The following is a 19,116-nucleotide window of genomic DNA, read 5'->3' as shown; positions in this document are numbered from 1 at the left end:
TGTGTTTTAGTGGCTCACATAGATTAACCACACATTTTGGATTGTATTGATTTCACTGTTAACTTTATTCTGATTCTTAATAGTACAGTACTCTACAGTCTGTTCTGTGATAGGCTAATAAAAACCCATCACTGGGACTGTGAAATTAGGTTTTTCAATTAGTTTTTTTTTTCTCCATCTTGTGGTTCCTCTTCCAGTTCCTTTCTCTACTTCCCCTCACTAGATTGACCAGGAAATGCAGTTCCAATATTAAGTTTGCTTTTAGCTAAATATGGGATCTTGGACAATTTATTTGGCCATGCTAGGCCTTATTTCCTCATCATCATCATGGTTATGTTGTTGCTGATAATCTCGAGGGTCTTTCTCAGCTTTAAATTTCTATGTCACTCTTTACAAGTGGATCTTGAAAAATTTAGACAATAAAACAAATTATACTGAAACAAAATGCATTTTAATAATTTAATCCACAAAAGACAAAAGTTTCGAATGCACAGATTAATAAAAGCTCCAGAATTCATTGCAGTTTATTCCTTAAAATACTAAAAATTTTATCTGAAAATTATAAACTATTAAAGTATAAATTACCTAGATAAAAACTGCCATAACAAGTGTGCTTTATGTACAAATGATAACCAGTAGACAATAAACCCAATAAAACTTTTTCTGTATAGTGCTTTCTAATTTGGTGTCATTGCTGAAAACAGATCTACCATTGACATATTGCTCTTCTCTCTCCCTCTCTTGCCACCCCCGCTACCAGACACACATTGCTTTCTCTTTCACCCTCCCTCTCCTCCCCTTCTCCCTCTCTCAGTCCTCACTGGCCCCCTCACTCACCAACCAGAATCTCAGAAATAGCTCAGAGGTTTACTGTGGAAGATTAAATAAAGGAGAAATTGAAGGTGGGCTTTTAAAGTGAGAAATGATGAGAACTGTAAGAATCATCAGAACCCTATGAATGTGCAATGCCAGTGGGAAAACAAGAAAACAGATCTGAGAGACAATTCAGAGGTGCTGTTAAGATTAATGACTGAATAAATATGTGATTATTTTTATGTATTTTTTTTTCTTTTACTTTTTCACCACCATCATCCCTATTATAATCAAGGCTTCATAGATGTGGGATTTTGGTTTTCTTTTTCACTATTGCATCCCTACTGCCTAGTTCAGTTTCTTGCACATAGTAGGTATTTCTTAAATATTTTACAAATAACTGCTCAATGTGTGGGAAAACTAGTGGAGGAAATAAACTGTCAGAAATTTTAAACATGATCTCAAATTACCATCCATATATCCATCCATCAATAAACACTAACCACTAATCATTTTCACCAGGGAGATTTGCTTAAATACTTTTTCAAAAAAAATATATTTTAGTTAATGACAAATCTCTACATTAGTTAATAATGTGACAAGGCTACATTAGGTTATATTTATAGAAATTCTTATTCAGTTTGAAGAAAATAGTGATTCCATTGTGATGGATTATTTATTAACTAATGTGAGTGGGACCAGCAAATTAGAGTGCATTCCAAAGAAGGCAACCAAAACAGAGACCCTGTGGTCTGAGGAGTGGTTCAGTTGCTTCAAAAGGCATAGATACAGGCAAAAATACAGTACAGAGAGTCTGTAGCAGGATTCAAGAGACTGAATTCTAGATGCAGTTCCAACTATTTCTGTGGCAAGTCAGTTGTCTTTCGGCATTACTTACCTCATCTATTAAAAAAAAAAAAGATTAACATTTTAGCTGTTCTGTAAGCTTTCTTTTAGGTCTATTACTATATTCGAGAATTTTAAAATTCAATATTACGTGTGAATAGGAGAATTTGTCCTCAAAGAATGAAGAGCTATTTATATGTAAAATGATACAGGTTTAATTAGTTTTATTTTAGAAGGTAGAATTAGTCCCAACAAGCAGGATTTGCAGAGGGCGATTTCAGTTCATTCTAAGGGGTAATTTTTTAGCCATTTCATTAGTGCAATAAGAAAAAGGCTTATCATGCAACATAGTGATATTTTCATCACTGCCAAGGATATCATGTAGGGAAATTATTCATCATGTTAGAGAATAGACTTAATAATACCTTGATTCAGCTCTAGGATTTTCCAGTTCTGATTTCTAAGGTAGTCCCAAAGCATATCCTCAATCCCAGTATCCCAGCAAGCTTCTATGCTATTGTTTTGAATTGAATAAATGATTTTCTTTTATCATGAAATAAGGAGGGTGGGAAGAAGCATGGAGCATCGAAACTTCTTCTCTTTGATTCGCTCTATCACGTTCAGCAGGTTCAAGGTCAGCTGCCGCCATTAATGATTCCCGTATTCCCTCCTGATCAACGGACACTGGCTGCAGCTGCCCAGCAAGGATTCCTCCTCCCTCCAGGCTTCAGCTATAAGGCTGGATGTAGTAAGTACCGTTGATTTTTCATTTGGGAGTGGGTGGAGGGCACAGCTTTAAATTAGGCAATTTAATATTACTGCCACACCAAGAAATGAGATCGCCTATATAGCATTTTTATTTTAAAGAGAAAACACACGGAATGTGTGGAACAGTGTGTTAGTATTTAAAAGGGCTTAGATTAAGTCTGTGCTTCTGAAGCTAATCTTTGTAATTCAATCTCATAACTTGTATTTCCAGTGTATCGCTAATGTATGAATGTAATTTGTGGGTTCATTTTATTTTTTCATAGATGACCTAGAAATACGCTTTTCAATACCTTTTTAACAGTGAGGTAAACCCAGTTTCCTAATGTGAATTAATTGGCCTTCTATTATTTGTCGCCTCCAAATATTTACAGCTTAAATTCTCACCAGTCTTTTTAGTTCTTAGACTGAACTATTCTTTTTCATGACTCTGGACTCACATCATCAAAATTGATGCTCCTTCACATTGTGAAGCGTTTCCAGCTCAGATTAGGGAGTGCTTGCCTGACCTGACCTAAGCTAGGTTCCTTTCGCCTGCTTCCTCTGGGTTTTGTATATTTTCTTTTTCACTTTAGTTGTAAGCTTTCTGAAGGCAGTTGCTGATGCTGTCTTACTCATTGTTATGTCTCAACTTTTAGTACAACGTTCAACATTTTTGAATGAATGAATGAATACATAAGCAATATAGAGGACATTTTTCGAACTAAGTGATATACTAGGATAACTGTTTATATTGATTATTAACTTTAGATGCCTGTGATTTTATCCTTTTTTCTTTTTCTTAGCCAAATATAAATTGTACATTGCTAGTCCTAGGAAAAAATACATCATTTAAAAAATTATAGTCATAATGCCAGCTGTATTCTGTAAGATAAAAATAATAACGCATTCTAAAGAGGGGCTAGATTGGTAAGCTAGGTATCTTCCAGAAATCTTTGCCGTGGCCAGAAGGAAAATGGTAAAAGCAAGTTGAAACATTTTTATTGATAAAAATGAACACTAAAAAAATTAGTGAAATATTATTTTAGATAATGCTATAGAATATTGATTTAAATTCCAGTGCATTTTGGCTTATATATATGTTAATAAATTGTGCCATTAACATCTTGTTGTGCTTTAGTATTTAATACATTTAAGAAACTCTAGCATTTCTAGAAATCAGTTATTTCTATTAGGTGATATTTTAAACTCTCACATTGGGGCTTTCAATGTTTATTATTTTTCTATACCATTCTCTATATCATATTGAAGAAATGGGTTGTAATTTCTTAAATATGCAAAGACCAAAATGTGGTATGAATTCAAGACGATAAAAATTTATATATGTGTGGTGCTTTGCTCTTTGAGGTTTTTTAAACTGCTTTTGCAGAACTTTCTCTTGACTTGGTTTCCTCTGTTTTAAAAAGGAGTTCTCTCTCTGGCCTCTTAATTTATTCATTTAATATACTTTCCACATCATCCTACCTTTGTAGGTTATTAATTCATCCAGAGTCATCAACTTTTTTTATAATTAAATACTGTTTTTCTTCTAAATGATTTAAATTGTAAGAATAACTTAAATTCTGACTAGAACTTTAATTTTTATTGCTACACTAAATTCCGATTTTTTTAATTCTGCTGTTTAAATCATGAAAGGTTTTTGTTCTGTTTCTGTTTTCTTAAGGAATTACTGTTCACATTAAACACATGCCACAAATGTATTTTTAGTAACTTGGTTACAAAAAAAAAATACACACTTTCTAAAATCATTAGTTGTCTTTGACTGCATCTGTAATATATACATACAGACTAGTTATATTTTCAAAACTAAAAAGTTTTTTAAAGCAACTGCAGAAGTAAGTCCCATTAGCAAATATTGTGCTGAAGAGAAAACCACGTTGAGTATGAACAATAGTATAACTGTAGGCCTGGAAAAGGTCACAAACGCCTCTACCGCACTCTCATCGGCAGAGTTGGCATACTAAATTTGTTCATTGTTCATGTAATGTGGAATGGAGAATTTTTTCCATTTCCAAAATTGTTAGTATATTAACCATTTGGTATTCATACTTTCAGTGCTTAAACTTATAAATGATACCACTTCTTTAGTAACCTTGGAAATAAAATAGAAAAAAGGCTTTGCAGCTGCTGGCAAGCTTGAAACTGGATTCACACCAAACTGTAGAACTAAGCAGAAGCCAGTAGCAAAAGAAAGTGCCACCCTCCTTGACCCCTGGCATTTTGAATCAGTTTGAATAAAGAACTGGGTGGAAGTGAAAGTATTCCAGACAGTGTCCTCCCTGATCACATTTCAGGAAAGGAATAGAGGTAGGAGAAGAAACTGTGCCATTTCCACTCTTTAGAGGGACTTCCTGATTTATTTCCCTCATAATTGTCAATCCTTTGTGACTTTTCTAGTTGCCAATTATTTTAGTTTATTACATATTCTTCAATAAAAGAGACCGACTAATCCTTCTCAATTTCAATTTCAAGCAAATATGAAAGATACACTATTTGTTGCTATCAAAAACTCAGATACTTTTCATCAATCCATTCATAGATCATACTAATGATAAATTTTCCTATTTAGACTAGATGTCTTCATAAAATGAAATACATTTTAAAATCTCTGGAACTAAACTAGAAACTTTAAATGTACTCAACAGGAAAAAAAATAAAAACACAGTTAAAGGAATCTAATCATTGTAAATTGAGTTAACATCTCCTGTTTCTGGAACAGAAGCTTTTAGTTAGACATAGAGATATTCTTTTCTTTAAGAAATATATAATAGCTGAAATGTGGTATGGAATAGAAATCCACAAAATGTGGTTGCTGAGCCTCCCTTACCTGCTAGAGTGCACATCATTTAAGCAATATAAGAATAAATTAATAGCAGCACAGCCAGGCACATCAGAGAAAATTGACTAGATGGATAGAAAAGAAACTAAAAAATATTGCTGTCCATTCTTTTTCATGAGTATGTGGATCAGTTCACACTTGTTGATGGGGTATTAGCAGAATCTCAGATTCTGTTTGAGCATTTGGTATTAATGAAATTAGGCATGAAACCACACTTCTTCATGGATCCATATCTAGTTTTTGCTTTCCTTACTTATTAAAATCATAAAAATACTTGAAAACTTCTGAGGAGGTGTATGTGATGCATATTTTTGAATGAAATACCCTCCCTATATATATATATATATATATATATATAGAGAGAGAGAGAGAGAGAGAGAGAGAGTGTGTATAAAATAGAGAACTTGAAAATAATTATATAAGAACACTGATTTAAGCAGTTAGCAACATTCAGAGATCAGTTCATTCAGGGAAAGGAAAAAATTAGTTGAATAATCTTTATTTTGAACATCTCAGTTCTATTAAAACTGTCAACTTAGTTGCTGTATGTAAACACACCCCAGATTTTATAACAAATAATTAGAATTCTCTATTCTAAATTATATTTGTGGATAACGGCTCATTTTAGTTAGAAAATAATTATTGCAGCCCTTTAAGTTTGAACAACTCAATAACTAAAGTTGCAATTCTACATTTATGAAATAACTGGGTGTACAAATGAATTGGTTCAGGTACACAGTGGATGGTTGAAGAGTCCAAGAACACAGTCCATTTGCCCCTGGTGGAAAGTCTGAGTAGTATCCTAAGTTATTTATCAAATACTTCAATATGTGAGCTGTGAGGCTTGTGACAGGTACATATTTTTGAAATTTAAAAAAAAATGCCTTTGATACCTGTGGAACAGTTTTATGTTTTCGGAAAGATACTTCCTTTGCTCATTCTAGAGCAAATCCTACTTTACAAAAAAATTGACTTTAAAGGAAAGTAATTTTGAATGGTCATGTTGGTGTCAGCCCAACATTTTATACTTGAGAGAGACTTTGGAGATAAGGTGGCTGATGGATAAAAGGTTGGTCAAAAACACTTTCTCTGACTCTCATTCCAGGCCTCTTTCTGTAGCACATGGCTTCTTTGCACTCCATGTTTAGGATCACTGCTGTTTCTTCAGAGTATATATTTTAGAGGTAGAAATCCGAGGTTTAGGTGATTATCTTATTAATAGAAACTGCAGTCCTCTGCCCCTCTCTTTTCTATTTGGATTTAAAGTTCCTGGTCATATAATGGTAACTGCATTAGATGCTTTAGAGAATTTAACAGGAAAATATTTTATGTAGAAATTTAAAAACTATGCATGAATGGCAAAATCCAATAAAATAACACATTTTCTATATACAGTATAAGACAATTTTTAAAAGGCCTGGCTTGATAGTAAAAGAGTGGCTCAAATTATCAAAATGAATATGTAATCTAGCTATAGATACAGAATATTTTCCAAGTACATTTGGATATGTGCCTGCTGCCATGGTTCTCAAACTGTATGCCAAGGTTCCCAGGGTGCTATAGGTAATTCATAGGCGCACAGGATATTTTCAAAATGTAGAGAAAATACAGAGGCATCTATTGGATACTTTGTGAACTATCACAGATAAGCTGTTTGGACTTTACTAAATAAAATTGAGTAGTTGGATATTTCCTTTGTTTTAAAGAATTCTGTGAAACAATTATTGAGCCATCAATGGTGCCTTAATCAAAGAAAATTTGGAAAATTTTGGCTTAGAGTATATTTGTTTTAAAATTACCGTGATTTTTTTTTTAACCTGGATGTTATTGTTGTTCACCTGTATACTGCTAACCACAGAACAGACTAACAAAATTTATTTTCCATTTAACAGTGCTAGGTACTATATTATGAAGGTTATCAATTATTTGTCTATACCAATTGATTCCTTTGTCAATATGATTTCAAGCATTCAATATTTGGTCTATTTGTTTCAATTTAATTAATGCAATCTCAAATAGGCAACTACAAATGGAGAGATACTTTGAAGGAGGGAGCCTATACTTGGGATCAGATTTTAGCTCATTATGATGCTTTGATTGTCCTAATGCAAGTTACCAAGCTTCAGTTTCCTCATTTGTACAACAGTGTAATAAGATCCGTTTTACTGAATTGTTGCAAAGATCAAACAAGATTACATAAGAATTGGTGCCTAACATAGTGCCTGTATTATTATGTTACTTCTGAATGATAAAGACTAAGATAATACAGTACAAGCAAAATACAGATCCTGTTTCAAAAAGAAAAAAGGATTTTAAAACCACACCTAGCATTTGATTATATTTCATCACTCACTCTCTTTGAATGAGAATCAAACTCACTCTGCCATACATAAATGAGGCTTCCTCTAACTGAGGAAAATAACTGTTTACAGAAAAGTGACAGAGTGCTGATGAAAACATCGGTTTAATACAACCTTAGCCTTACCTGTTTTTATTACAATCACCTAGTTTTAAACTTTTTCTTTTTTTTCTTTTTTTTTTTTTTTTTTTTTTTTTGAGATAATCTCACTGTCACCCAGACTGGACTGCAGTGGTGTGATCTCGGCTCACTGCAACCTCTACCTCCCACCCAGTTCAAGAGATTCCCCTGCCTCAGCCTTCCGAATAGCTGGTATTACAGGCATGCACCACCATGCCAAGCTAATTTTTGTATTTTTAGTAGAGATGGCATTTTGCTATGTTGTCCAGGCTGGTCTTAAACTCCTGATATCAGATGATCCACCCACCTCAGCCTCTCGAAGTACTGAGATCACAGTCATGAGCCATCGTGACTGGCCAGTTTTAAACTTTTTCTGTTATTGTTTTTCACTTTTCCTCCTATCAGAGCTCATGTTGGAAAAGGTCATATGAGTTTTAGAAAATGTATTTAGTCACTCTTTTGGCTGTATAAAACTAGAAATATACTCACATACTCATTCTGCATTTTAACACATTGATTAATTTTTCAGAAATGTGCTAAATAAAATAGTGATATAAAGTTACTGATTGCAATATTTAATTGCCTTATGAGATTAGCTTAAATAAACAGAAGTTGATGAGCCAAGCTTTATAAATTTAAAATATGCTGTATTTATTCTTCATCAGTTTTCTGAACAGTATTTCCATTTCCAATACAAAGGGAAACTCTCAGTTAACTAGTTCCTCATATACCACAATAAAATTAATGTTTAGGAGTTAAATACCATAAACTTCCTCAGGCATATTTACTGATGTGTTTCTGCTTTTAGTTAATGTCACATGTTTCATTGTTTAATGGGAGTATCATGTGGGTTCCATTATGTCTCTCTCATGCAAAGGGCCCATGTGTCTGGCATTTTAGGAGACTGCATGCTACTTACTGATTGAATTGTGTCAGCTATGTCAGCTGACATACAAGTTATTGACAGTGAGTGATGAAACAATCACCAAATTGCAAGCTGAAAACCATTGACATGGTATGTTTTTATTAAACTGACAAAATAGGAAATGTGTTGTCAAGATCACATACAGTAGGTTCTTTGCAAATAAGCCAAGAGAAGAGGATATAATCATGTCTTTAGGCTTCTGGTTTTTGTTTGTTTGTTTATTTTTTGAGATGGAGTCTTGCTCTGTCACCCTGGTTGAAGTGTAGAGTGATATGATCTTGGCTCACTGCAATCTCTGCCTGTTGGGTTCAAGCAGTTCTCCTGCCCCAGCCTCCAAAGTAGCTGGGATTACAGGCATCCGCCACCACGCCTGGCTAACTTTTTAAAATTTTTAGTAGACACGGGGTTTCGCCATGTTGGCCAGGCTGCTTTCAAACTTCTGATCTCAGTGATCCACCTGCCTTGGCCTCCCGAAGTGTTAGGATTACAAGCATGAGCTGTGTGTTAGAATTATTGTGACCAGCTCTTACCCTCTCCTCAGCCCTCCCAAAACTTTATAAACTGATGACTTTGGGAGATCCTGATTTAGTTGTAAAGCTTTGTAAATATTTATATTTTTAAAGTATCGTTTTGGTACCTGAATGGCCAATCATTTACATTCCCTTTTGAGGTAGTTATATTAGTGGTTTAAAAATATGAAATGATTGAAAAATAAAGAGAACTGGGTTCAAAAACGTATAAACATTCCATAATTATGTGGTGGCTGTCATCCACTTCTCACGAGAGAAGTGTTTCTAGGTCATTAAAAGGTATCTTTTGATAAAACATGGGGTTGATATTATTTCCTTAGTATTACTGAAAAAGGGAGCTGTCTTTGTTGTGGCAGTCACAGTATTATAACTTGACATAAAAATAATAGCTTATACTGTACTTTAGTATTAATTAAATTTTGCCACATAATTGATTTTAATCATAACTCTGTGAGATAACTTATCTATATCAGTAACCAGCATTTAATCCAACTTCCTCCCCACCCCAACATATGCACACTGCCACCACCAAAATACATACACATAAACAAACAAAAAAGCGAAGACTCTTTCTTTGATAAATTTCTCGGAGTTTATTATGCCACAACTGTAGCTTTTCTTTCAATCCGTGTTGTTTGCTTTTCAACAGTTAAGAACATAAGAGTGTCATTCAGTTCAAAACTAAAGCCCATTCAGCTCAGTATTCTTTTTTTGATATGATTTTTCTCCTTGACAATGTATATACATGAAATGGAAAGAGTGGCTAATGGCACTCTGTGCTGTCAGCCAAAAGGCTTCCAAATATGGTGTTACTATATGAATTTGTCATAGCTGAGCCTAACTCCTAGACTTTTAATTTTTTGTTTTTTGTTACCACTGCAAGAATGACATTTCATCTCAGTAGCAGGCTAAGTTCATCAACCCGAAGTGTAAACCCAGGAGAACTATGTATTATTGTATCTGGATAAACGTAACTGTTCATGATACTGTACAATGGTAATGTCCAGTAAACATGTTCTAAAACTCCACTAGAAGGCAAACTTACAAGATTGATTGGAAAGTGTGGAAGAAGAAAAATATTTAGTAAAACAAGCTAAGATAACATTTTGTTTCAAACTCCGCAATAGATACATATTTTCCATAAGGACTGAAATATTCATGATCTTGGCATGTTATGTGGAATAGGATGCTGCATTAATTTGGATACAGGTTTAGCTGCTATGAAAGGCCAAAGTAATATTAGCTTAAATATGATAAAATAATACTTTTACTTGCCTAATAATCGAAGCGTTGCTTATATGGTAATTCCATGATATCCAATCTCAGGCTTGCTCTCTTACTGATTATCCTGCTTTCCACAAATTGTAGCTTATGTCTTATGGTCTAAGAGATCTTATCCAGGTGCCATTTCCATATTCTAGCCAGTAAAAAGAGAAAAGTCAGGTGAGAAAGAACTATAGCAACTTTTTAGACGGTACTGTTTCCCTAATAATTGATTTTGGCTCTGTTTGCAAAGAGTATAATTAAACTTTTCATAAATCTGTTTATATAGTCAGCACCCTTCACATTTTTTTCTAATATATTAAAGGTAGCACTTGCTGATTGCAAAAACCTCCAATATGGAGAATTAGAAAACAAACTAAAAGTTATCTGCCTACACTCACACATTCCTATAATCTCACTACCAGACGTAATTACCATTAATTTTGTACATGTATTTCTAGAGCTAAGTATACCTATAAATAAGAATCCATTATATATGTGTACATAAAATATTTAGATATAGATATGTAATATGTAGCAAAATAGCCTGTGTATTGTAATATGCATAATATGATACATATACATGTATACTGCATGTACATATACTACATTTATGATATGCATTGTATAATATATAATGTACGTGATGATATATGCTATATAGACTACAAAGTACTTACATGTATGAAAAATATATTATGGATATCTTCTTCCTCCATATGTTCAGACCTAAATTATTGCGTAACATATTTCCTTATGATGTGTGCATTATATTTTATTTGGTTTCCCTGCTAATGGACATTTAAGTATGTCTACAGCATTTATAGTTTCAAACCATGCTACAGTGAATATTTTTGTATGCACATATTGCCCCAAATGAATTTTTCATGTAACCAGTTCCATTTCTAGTGTGTGATATTTTACTTTAGTTTATTTCTGAACATTTTGCACCTGAGAGTTTGCCTCTGATGATTTTTTGCCTCTGGTGATTTTTGAGTTTGTTAATGGAGAATTTTAAACTTCCAAAATGGAGTGGCCCAAGTTATCTATGAATTAGCATTCATAAAACTTGTAATTGGAAACTAATTGTCTGGCTTTAATAAATTCTATCCTAAAAAAAAAAAAAAAGAAACAAGGGATCAGAAAACCTTATTAGTCACAGTCCCATTTCATATATTCTGTGCCCTTTGGCAAGTCATCTTCCTTTCTGTGTTTTAACTTTTTCATCTTTCAGGCAGCCACAGTAATATCTGCTCTATGTACTTAATAAGGAGATTGTAAAATTTAAATGGGATGGTATATGCATTTCTAGAGAAGTCAAATTATTGTATAAATGTAAAATATCATTCATTAAACATATACTCCTATTTTGAAAAGTATTAAATATGTCATAATGATAAGGATTTCTGGAGTTTTTCTATTTTAGGTAACTATGCCTCTGACCATTTGAGACATTTATATTATGTTTTTTTTTTTCATTTTCATTCATCATAATGACAACATTTAACTTCTAAAGGTTTAACATTTATTATTTTATTAGGAATCTCTAGGCCAGAAATCATCCCAAATGTGTATCACATAGGCTTACCATTAGCATGAGCTAGGAAGCTTCCTGTTCTCACCTGCGAACTTCAGACCATGGATACAGTCAAGGAGGTATATGATGTCAGTCAAACGCCCTGCTAAGAGAGAAAAGTGGAATGACTATAAAGGGTGTCAACAAATTAAATGGTTGCTATGCCTTAATATTAAAAGTAGGAAATAAAAGAGTAATTGCATTTAATTTGGTCTTAAATGGCTTATGTGAATGTCCCTCTTCCAAATTTCCAGTACTTGAAACATTTCGGATGAATTTTCTCTGGATCATTCATTTCTTTATAGGCTACAGAGGCAAAATGTCGACATAGAGCTATGTCTAAGATAGAGCTGGATGTAAAAGCAGTTCCTTAATTAATGATTCTTTTTAAGCAGCTTAAAATAAGTTATTGTGTAATATCTTAAATGATGCCTTAGCAGTCAGGCGGGAATATAGAAGGAAAAGGAGACATTTTTGATTCATTGTCACCTTTTCAGGGATACTCAGAATTCTTAGATAATTAATCCAAGAATTTTTATTGATAATCACCTTCTCCAATTTATGGGCAAGGAGATGAAGAACAATGCTGTATTTTTTATATGCAAAAAGGTCTTCCCATTCTGAGAGGTGGTTCTTCAATAGTTCATAAATTAATCGTTCTAAACTAGCCAAATAGGTAACTATTAAATTAAGTAGGATAAAGTTTTCATTTGCTATGCTACATTAAGAAGTCATAAAAATATATTTTATTTTAAAAAATATCTTATTGAAAATAGCCTGTGACTAACAGTTAAGAACTAACAATTACCTTATAATATCTTATTTTAAAATATATAGTTAAACAAGAGTGAATTTATTAATTTAACTTTCTCAAATATAATTTATATGACATGTTCTTTTCCAATACTTATTCTGTGAAATTTAATACAAAATATTAGCATTTCTCATAACCAGTTTCAAACGTTAAAGTCATATTATACTATTCTAGCAAATCCAAAATGGCTTTAAGATTTTCTGCATTTAGAAGCTCCTTCACCTTTACTTGTGTGAAGCATATCAGTTTTTCTTGGTTGCTCAAGATGCTGTAGGAGAATTTGTTATAAATGTAACTACTTACAATGTGAGGAAAAGTATAGCTGAGCTTTTTGCCATAAGGAAATGAATTTCATCTTGGTTGGATTTAAGAAAGTATAAAATGATGGGAAACAATCACAAAGAAGATTGCTTTTGTTTTTATTATATATTTATATGTAACATCTTCTTTTCTGGTAGACACTATGACCAAGGTCAGGTGCTTTAATGAAATCATAATAAAAAAAATTCTGGTTGGTCAACAGAAATCATTTTAAGGCTTTGGAATTGTGTATTACTTACTTTTCATACCCAAGAGGATAAATTTTTTTATAAAATCAAAATTGACAAAAGAGATAAATGATGGAACATTATAAAAGAATTATTACTACAGAAAAATATCTTACAAGAGATTATTTTATTCTTTAACTATCTTTTCTGGGTCCTAATTTTCTCCTTCCCTAAATTCTAGGCCTCTCTGTTCCCTTTCATTATCTGTTGTTCCTTTTAACATTTGCAAACGAACATAGTATTTGTTTGCAAATACTATGCAATAGTGTGCAAAACAACTAATTTGTTACTTATTTGTATAATTCTTGTCTTATAATCTGTTTTTTAAATAAACCTTAAGCTTTTGATATGCCAATAGTTATCTCTCGTGTTTGATATTTGTTAATTTCATAAGTGAATTCTTTCATTTATTCAGTGAATAAACATTTTAATGGCCTGAAATGTCTCAGGCATTATGCTAGGGACAGGGGATTTAAAAATGAGTAAGACACATTTCCTCCCTTTAGGATGCTGGTAGTCTAGCTGGGGAGAATGGGATTGCTATGGTCTGAATGTTTATTTTCCACCAAAATTCGTATGTGGAAATCCTCATGTTCAAGTTAATAGGAGGTGGGCCATTTGAGGAAGTGATTAGGTCATGAGAGCAAAGTCCTTATAGGATTGGCCCCAGAGAGCTGCCTTGCTCCCTCTGCAATTGTGAGGACACAGAAAGAACACCCCATTTATTAATCAAAAAATGGGCCTTCATTCAACATAGAACTTGCTGGTGGCCTTATTTGGGCTTCCCAGCCTCCAGAAGTGTGAGAAACAAATGTTTGTTGTTTACAGGCTATCCAGTTTATGGTATTTTGTTGTATCTGACCAAATGGACAAAGTAAAGATATAAGCAGTTGTAATATGATAGAGATATGCATCATATTTTAAGAGAAGATTTAGGGAGAAAAATATTTTAAATCCCAGAGTATTGAAGTATTAGGGAAGGGTTCTTAGTGTGAGGGCTCTCAAATCAACCTAAAGGATAAAGGCAACTATATAATTGAAGAATTGATTAGGGTGGAGGGATACAGACAGATTATTCCAAGCAGAAAAAAGCCTAAAGACCGGAAAGCAAGAGATAAAATAGGGTGGACATGGACCTATAAACAGTTCAGTGTTAAGAATAACATATATGCAAAAAACTAGCTGGGCATGGCGGCACGCAGCTATAGTCCCAGTTACTCAGGAGGCTGAGGCAGGATAATCACTTGAACCCAGGAGGTAAAGGTTGCAGTGAGCTGAGACCATGCCACTGCATTTCAGCCTGGCGACAGAGCGAGACTCCATCTAAAAAAAAAGAAAAAAAAAAATCCAATAATGTATCTGGTAGGAAGTGACAACTGAATAGTACTATGAGGCTATGAAACTAATTCAGAGAAATATGTGTGAACATGTATGCTACAGGAGCCAGAAAACCACTGGCGGGCCATCCATCTGTCTGTACATCCATCCATCCATTCATCTATATCCATTCATCCATCCATATATCCATGTGAAGGCATGCTTTTCTTATTCATTGTCAAGTTTTCAGCCTCTAACGTGTCATATAATTAAGAAATACTTATTATACTTTAAATACAAGGAATGAATACTACTGATTGCCTGTATTGAATGCTACTAGAAACTAAATAGAGAATGAATTTAGCAGAAGACTAGAGCCTGGGAGACTGAGTGAGAGGCTGTTATAGTAGAAAGAAATGTAAACCTGGGTGTTTAAAGGAAAAGATTTTCATGATTTATTGGCCATGGAGGGTAAAAGGGATGACAAAATCAAGGTTACTTTCATATTTATAGTCTGGGTGACTGAGTGTCACTAAGTGGTGTAAGAATACAAGGAATATAAGCAGGTTTTGAAAAAAAGATGATAAATTACATTTTGTACATGCGAAGATTGAGCTTATTGTGGGACAGCTAGGGAGACTTGCTCGAAAAACCAGTAGGAGAGATCTAGGCTACAGTCACTGATTTGGAATATATTAATTTGTGTATGGTTGCTGAACCATGAGATTGGATAAGATCATTCAGATAAAGTGAATAGAAGGAGAAAAACCAAGCGCCAAGGATTAGACCCCAAGGAGTACCAATGTTTAAGGGATAGATGAAGGAAGGTAGACCAGCCTGCTGCAGAAACAAATAATACTGGTCATGAACAAGGTGTAAGGAGAACCAACTGTTTTAAGAAAAGCCAAGAGAGTGTTTATAATGAGAGAAGAAGAGAATCATTAACAGAGCCAGCTGTTACAGATATATGTTCACTAAAATTTGGCAGTTCAGAGGTCATTAGTAAATTTATAAAGCATTTCCCCAAAAATATATGGACTGAGAACTAAAGCATAGAAGAAGGATTTAACTAGTTTTTAACAATTTAGGTGAGAGAAAATAGAAAGTGGTTTTAGAAGGGGTTTTATAGTCTAGATAGTTCATTGCTTTTTAGGATAGGAGGTAATTGTGCATATATTTAAAGACATAATTATGTACAAATTTCTTACTTTGGTATTTGAGGTCATTGATAGACTATAATTAGCCTTCTAAATAATGTTTGCTACTAGATGAAATGGGTTCTACTACAGGCTAATTCATGAAGAATTTTGCTTCCTCATTTCTTTGATCCTGTTGTACTTCTTAATTTGGGGCTCATTTTTTTTTAATTGAGCATCTACTCTATGCTAGGCATTTCATCTCATAGACTTCTCTTATCTTTTCTACTTTGTATTTTATATTCAAGACCTAACTCAATCTTAGCCCCTCCACTGATTCTTTCCCCAGTGATCCAACTTGTATACATTTTTTTCTCTGGTAATTACTGCATATATTCATTTGACTCCAATTGTATAGTTTTGATTCATTTGACTTTCCATATTTATATGTCTTACTTTCATAACTGAAAGTGTCTTGAAGACAGGGATTGTATCTTTTAGTGCTCTGTGTTCTCCACATAGTAAAAGTTTTATACATGTTAATTGAATGGAAATTAGGTGAATAGATTATGAAAATTGAAGTGTACATTTACATAATGCTTTAAAAGAAGTCTGTGTGTTCTAAGATTTAATGTTTTCCTTATTAAAATAGTAATGGCAGGACCTGGCTAGTTAAGTTGGTAGAACAGGGGACTCTTAAAGTAGTAATGACTCTAGTAATGATTAACCTTGGGATAATCCTGGGCAGTTTAAAAAATATTACAGAATGAGAATAATTTATACCCTAACGAGTTGTTGTGAAGATTAAAAGTAATTTTATATGTTTTCATATATTTTTGTCTTCATGGATGTATGTATGTGTATATGCATATGTAAAATATTTCCAGAGTGCCAAAAGTCAATGAATAATAGCTTCCCTCATTTCAAACCAGTGGGAGAACAAGTAATTATTCAAAAACCATGTTGGAATAATTAAATATTTGGAGAAACAATATTTCTTTCTTAAATCATATACCAAAATAAAACTTCAAATGTTAAAAAAAAAAATTTTTTCTCACATATTTTCTTTTCTCTTTTACTTCATCCAATCAGTTATCATGTGTTTCTGCCAAAGTTATTCTCTGCTCTCCACTGATTTACTGCAATAGTTTTTAACATGTCTTTCTCCAGTCTCTCCCTCTTCCAATTGATCTGTGCCTTGCCACAAAACTGATATATCTGGAACACAAATAATAGCAAAAAATATTACTTTCCTGCTTAAAACCTTTCAGTGACTTAACATTGCCTTCAAAGGAAAACATAAGGCTCTTCAAGATTTGAGCTCTACTTGCTTCTTTAGCTGGATGGTTCACCATTCCCTTTCTGCATCAGAAACACTGGGGGTAATGAAAATATCCCTGGATATAGGGGTAAATATCAGATAGTTGTTATTGTTAGTCCTATGAATGGCAGGGGCTCCCACAAGCAGAAGACACTCACCAATTTCTCTGTCAGCCCATGACATGAAAGAAAGCAACATGAGATGAAAGAAAGAAGTTTTCTTCCGAAGTTCCATCCACAGTGTCCTTATTAACTTCATTTTGTCCTAGGCTTCTACAAAGCCTCCTTCACCTGGAAATGAGAGTGGTAATAACAGGGTACTTTCAGTACCAATCTGAGAAGGTTTTTAATAAGAGCAATCCTTGTTGCACTAAAAGGTGCATGCTTACTGTTGACCCTCTAACATTTATAATACATGGAAAGGAGGTGGTAAAATGATCCTGAAGTATAATTTGGTAGTGAAAGTGGCCATCTTTTAAGGGACACCTCAACAAATACAATTGCTTAACTGTTTCTTTCAGGTTGAGTTCTTTCTTTCAGGTTTCCAGAATACCTTTTATACTCTTCTACTTTGCTTATTATATATTTGGATTAGCGTGCATAGTAAAGTCTCCTCACTTGATGCAGACTGGAACAGGGATTGTATGTGTGTATGTCAGACAAGGGGTTAACTTTCATGTTTCCCGGCACCTAGAGAAGGCAATCTGATATTTGTCAAGAAGGCCAAACAAAAACAAACCAAAAAAAAAAAAAAAAAGAAAAAAAAGAAAGGCTAATAAAGGAATGAGTCTCCACATTCCAGTAAAGACAATGCCATAAAACTTTCCAGAACTTTTGTATCAGTTCAGTAGATGAAAGAGTATGTATTGTTGACTCTTGTTAAGACCACATCTGCATTTCACATTATTCTTTATCCTAAATAATCTTGTTGGAAAAATTGTTTTTCTTAGGCTATGTTAGATAATATAGAAATTAATTCTTCATAGTATGACTGGAGATAATTAACATCTAAATATTCATAACTTTAATCATGATGCAATTGAATGCTTGTTAAAGAGTTTATACTAGCTGTATCATTTGTGTCAATAGACACTGTGAGCAACAGTGTATTCTGAAAACAGTAGACTAACATGCCTCTGTATACTTTTTAGCTTTTTGAAAATTTTTAGTTTTGAGCTAGAATTTTCCGCTTGGTCTTGAAATAAGAAGAAAATTAATTTTGGAATGCCTCAGGGAAAAATTGTTCAAATGGTTAAAACCTAGGGAAGAGTAGAAGAAATTACTTTTAACCAGTTGAAAGTCAATTTGCATAACTCACACATGGTTGAACTTTAAAAGTCAAAGTTTTCCATTATCTGATTTTTAACTAAGTATGTATCTCATGAGGTATTTACAAAATAAACCTGTTGTAATTTTTTTAAGTACAGTTAATTGAGGAATGGCACAAATAGATGACAGTATTTACTTCAATGAAAGCTTTTTTCATTTTACAGCAGCTCATGTATTTTTCCTTTGCTATTAAGAATGCCCCCTGACCTTGTTGGTGAAGCTTTGTGGATTCTGTGTCCACTGTAGAACACTGACACATCCATGTAATATATTTTGAATTTTTTAAATTGAGAGCGAAATTGCTGTATTGGAAATTTTCACAGGTATTTTATTTGTATTTATTTTGTTGTAACTTGGAGCATACTTCAGCCAAACTAGTTCTTGATAATCTTGGCTTGACAAAATGGTAACAAGGTAGAAACATGCTTTAAATTAATTGTATTTATGTGTTCTCTGAACATTGTTGAAATAGCGTAGTGCTATTGGACACAATCCTTTTGAAATTAGTTGACATATTGGTTATATTTGTATATTTGAAACTATATATATAAATAAAGATATATAATAACTGTAGTAGTCATTTAAATCCCTGCTGCCAGTCTTTTGTTTTTCCAAT

At 33.3% G+C, this 19,116-nt stretch overlaps 1 protein-coding gene across 16 annotated transcripts in view; it reads left to right on the top strand.

The window, feature by feature from the left end:
- The window catches only part of SOX5 (SRY-box transcription factor 5), a 1,015,292-nt gene that overhangs the window by 881,899 nt on the left and 114,277 nt on the right, over positions 1–19,116 (top strand). For 14 of the 16 annotated variants that reach the window (XM_074402912.1, XM_074402908.1, XM_074402910.1 and 11 more), the window contains one exon: positions 2,284–2,407. In XM_074402912.1, coding sequence (XP_074259013.1) covers positions 2,284–2,407 — 124 coding nt within the window. The remainder of the gene's footprint in view (positions 1–2,283; positions 2,408–19,116) is intronic. The other 2 variants (XM_074402920.1, XM_010337310.3) reach the window with 1 other exon arrangement.

The sequence above is a fragment of the Saimiri boliviensis genome, chromosome 7, assembly GCF_048565385.1.
Source record: "Saimiri boliviensis isolate mSaiBol1 chromosome 7, mSaiBol1.pri, whole genome shotgun sequence".
Classification (NCBI taxonomy): domain Eukaryota; kingdom Metazoa; phylum Chordata; class Mammalia; order Primates; family Cebidae; genus Saimiri; species Saimiri boliviensis.
The sequence above is the reverse complement of the archived record's forward strand: the minus strand, read 5'-3'. Positions and strand labels throughout refer to the sequence as shown.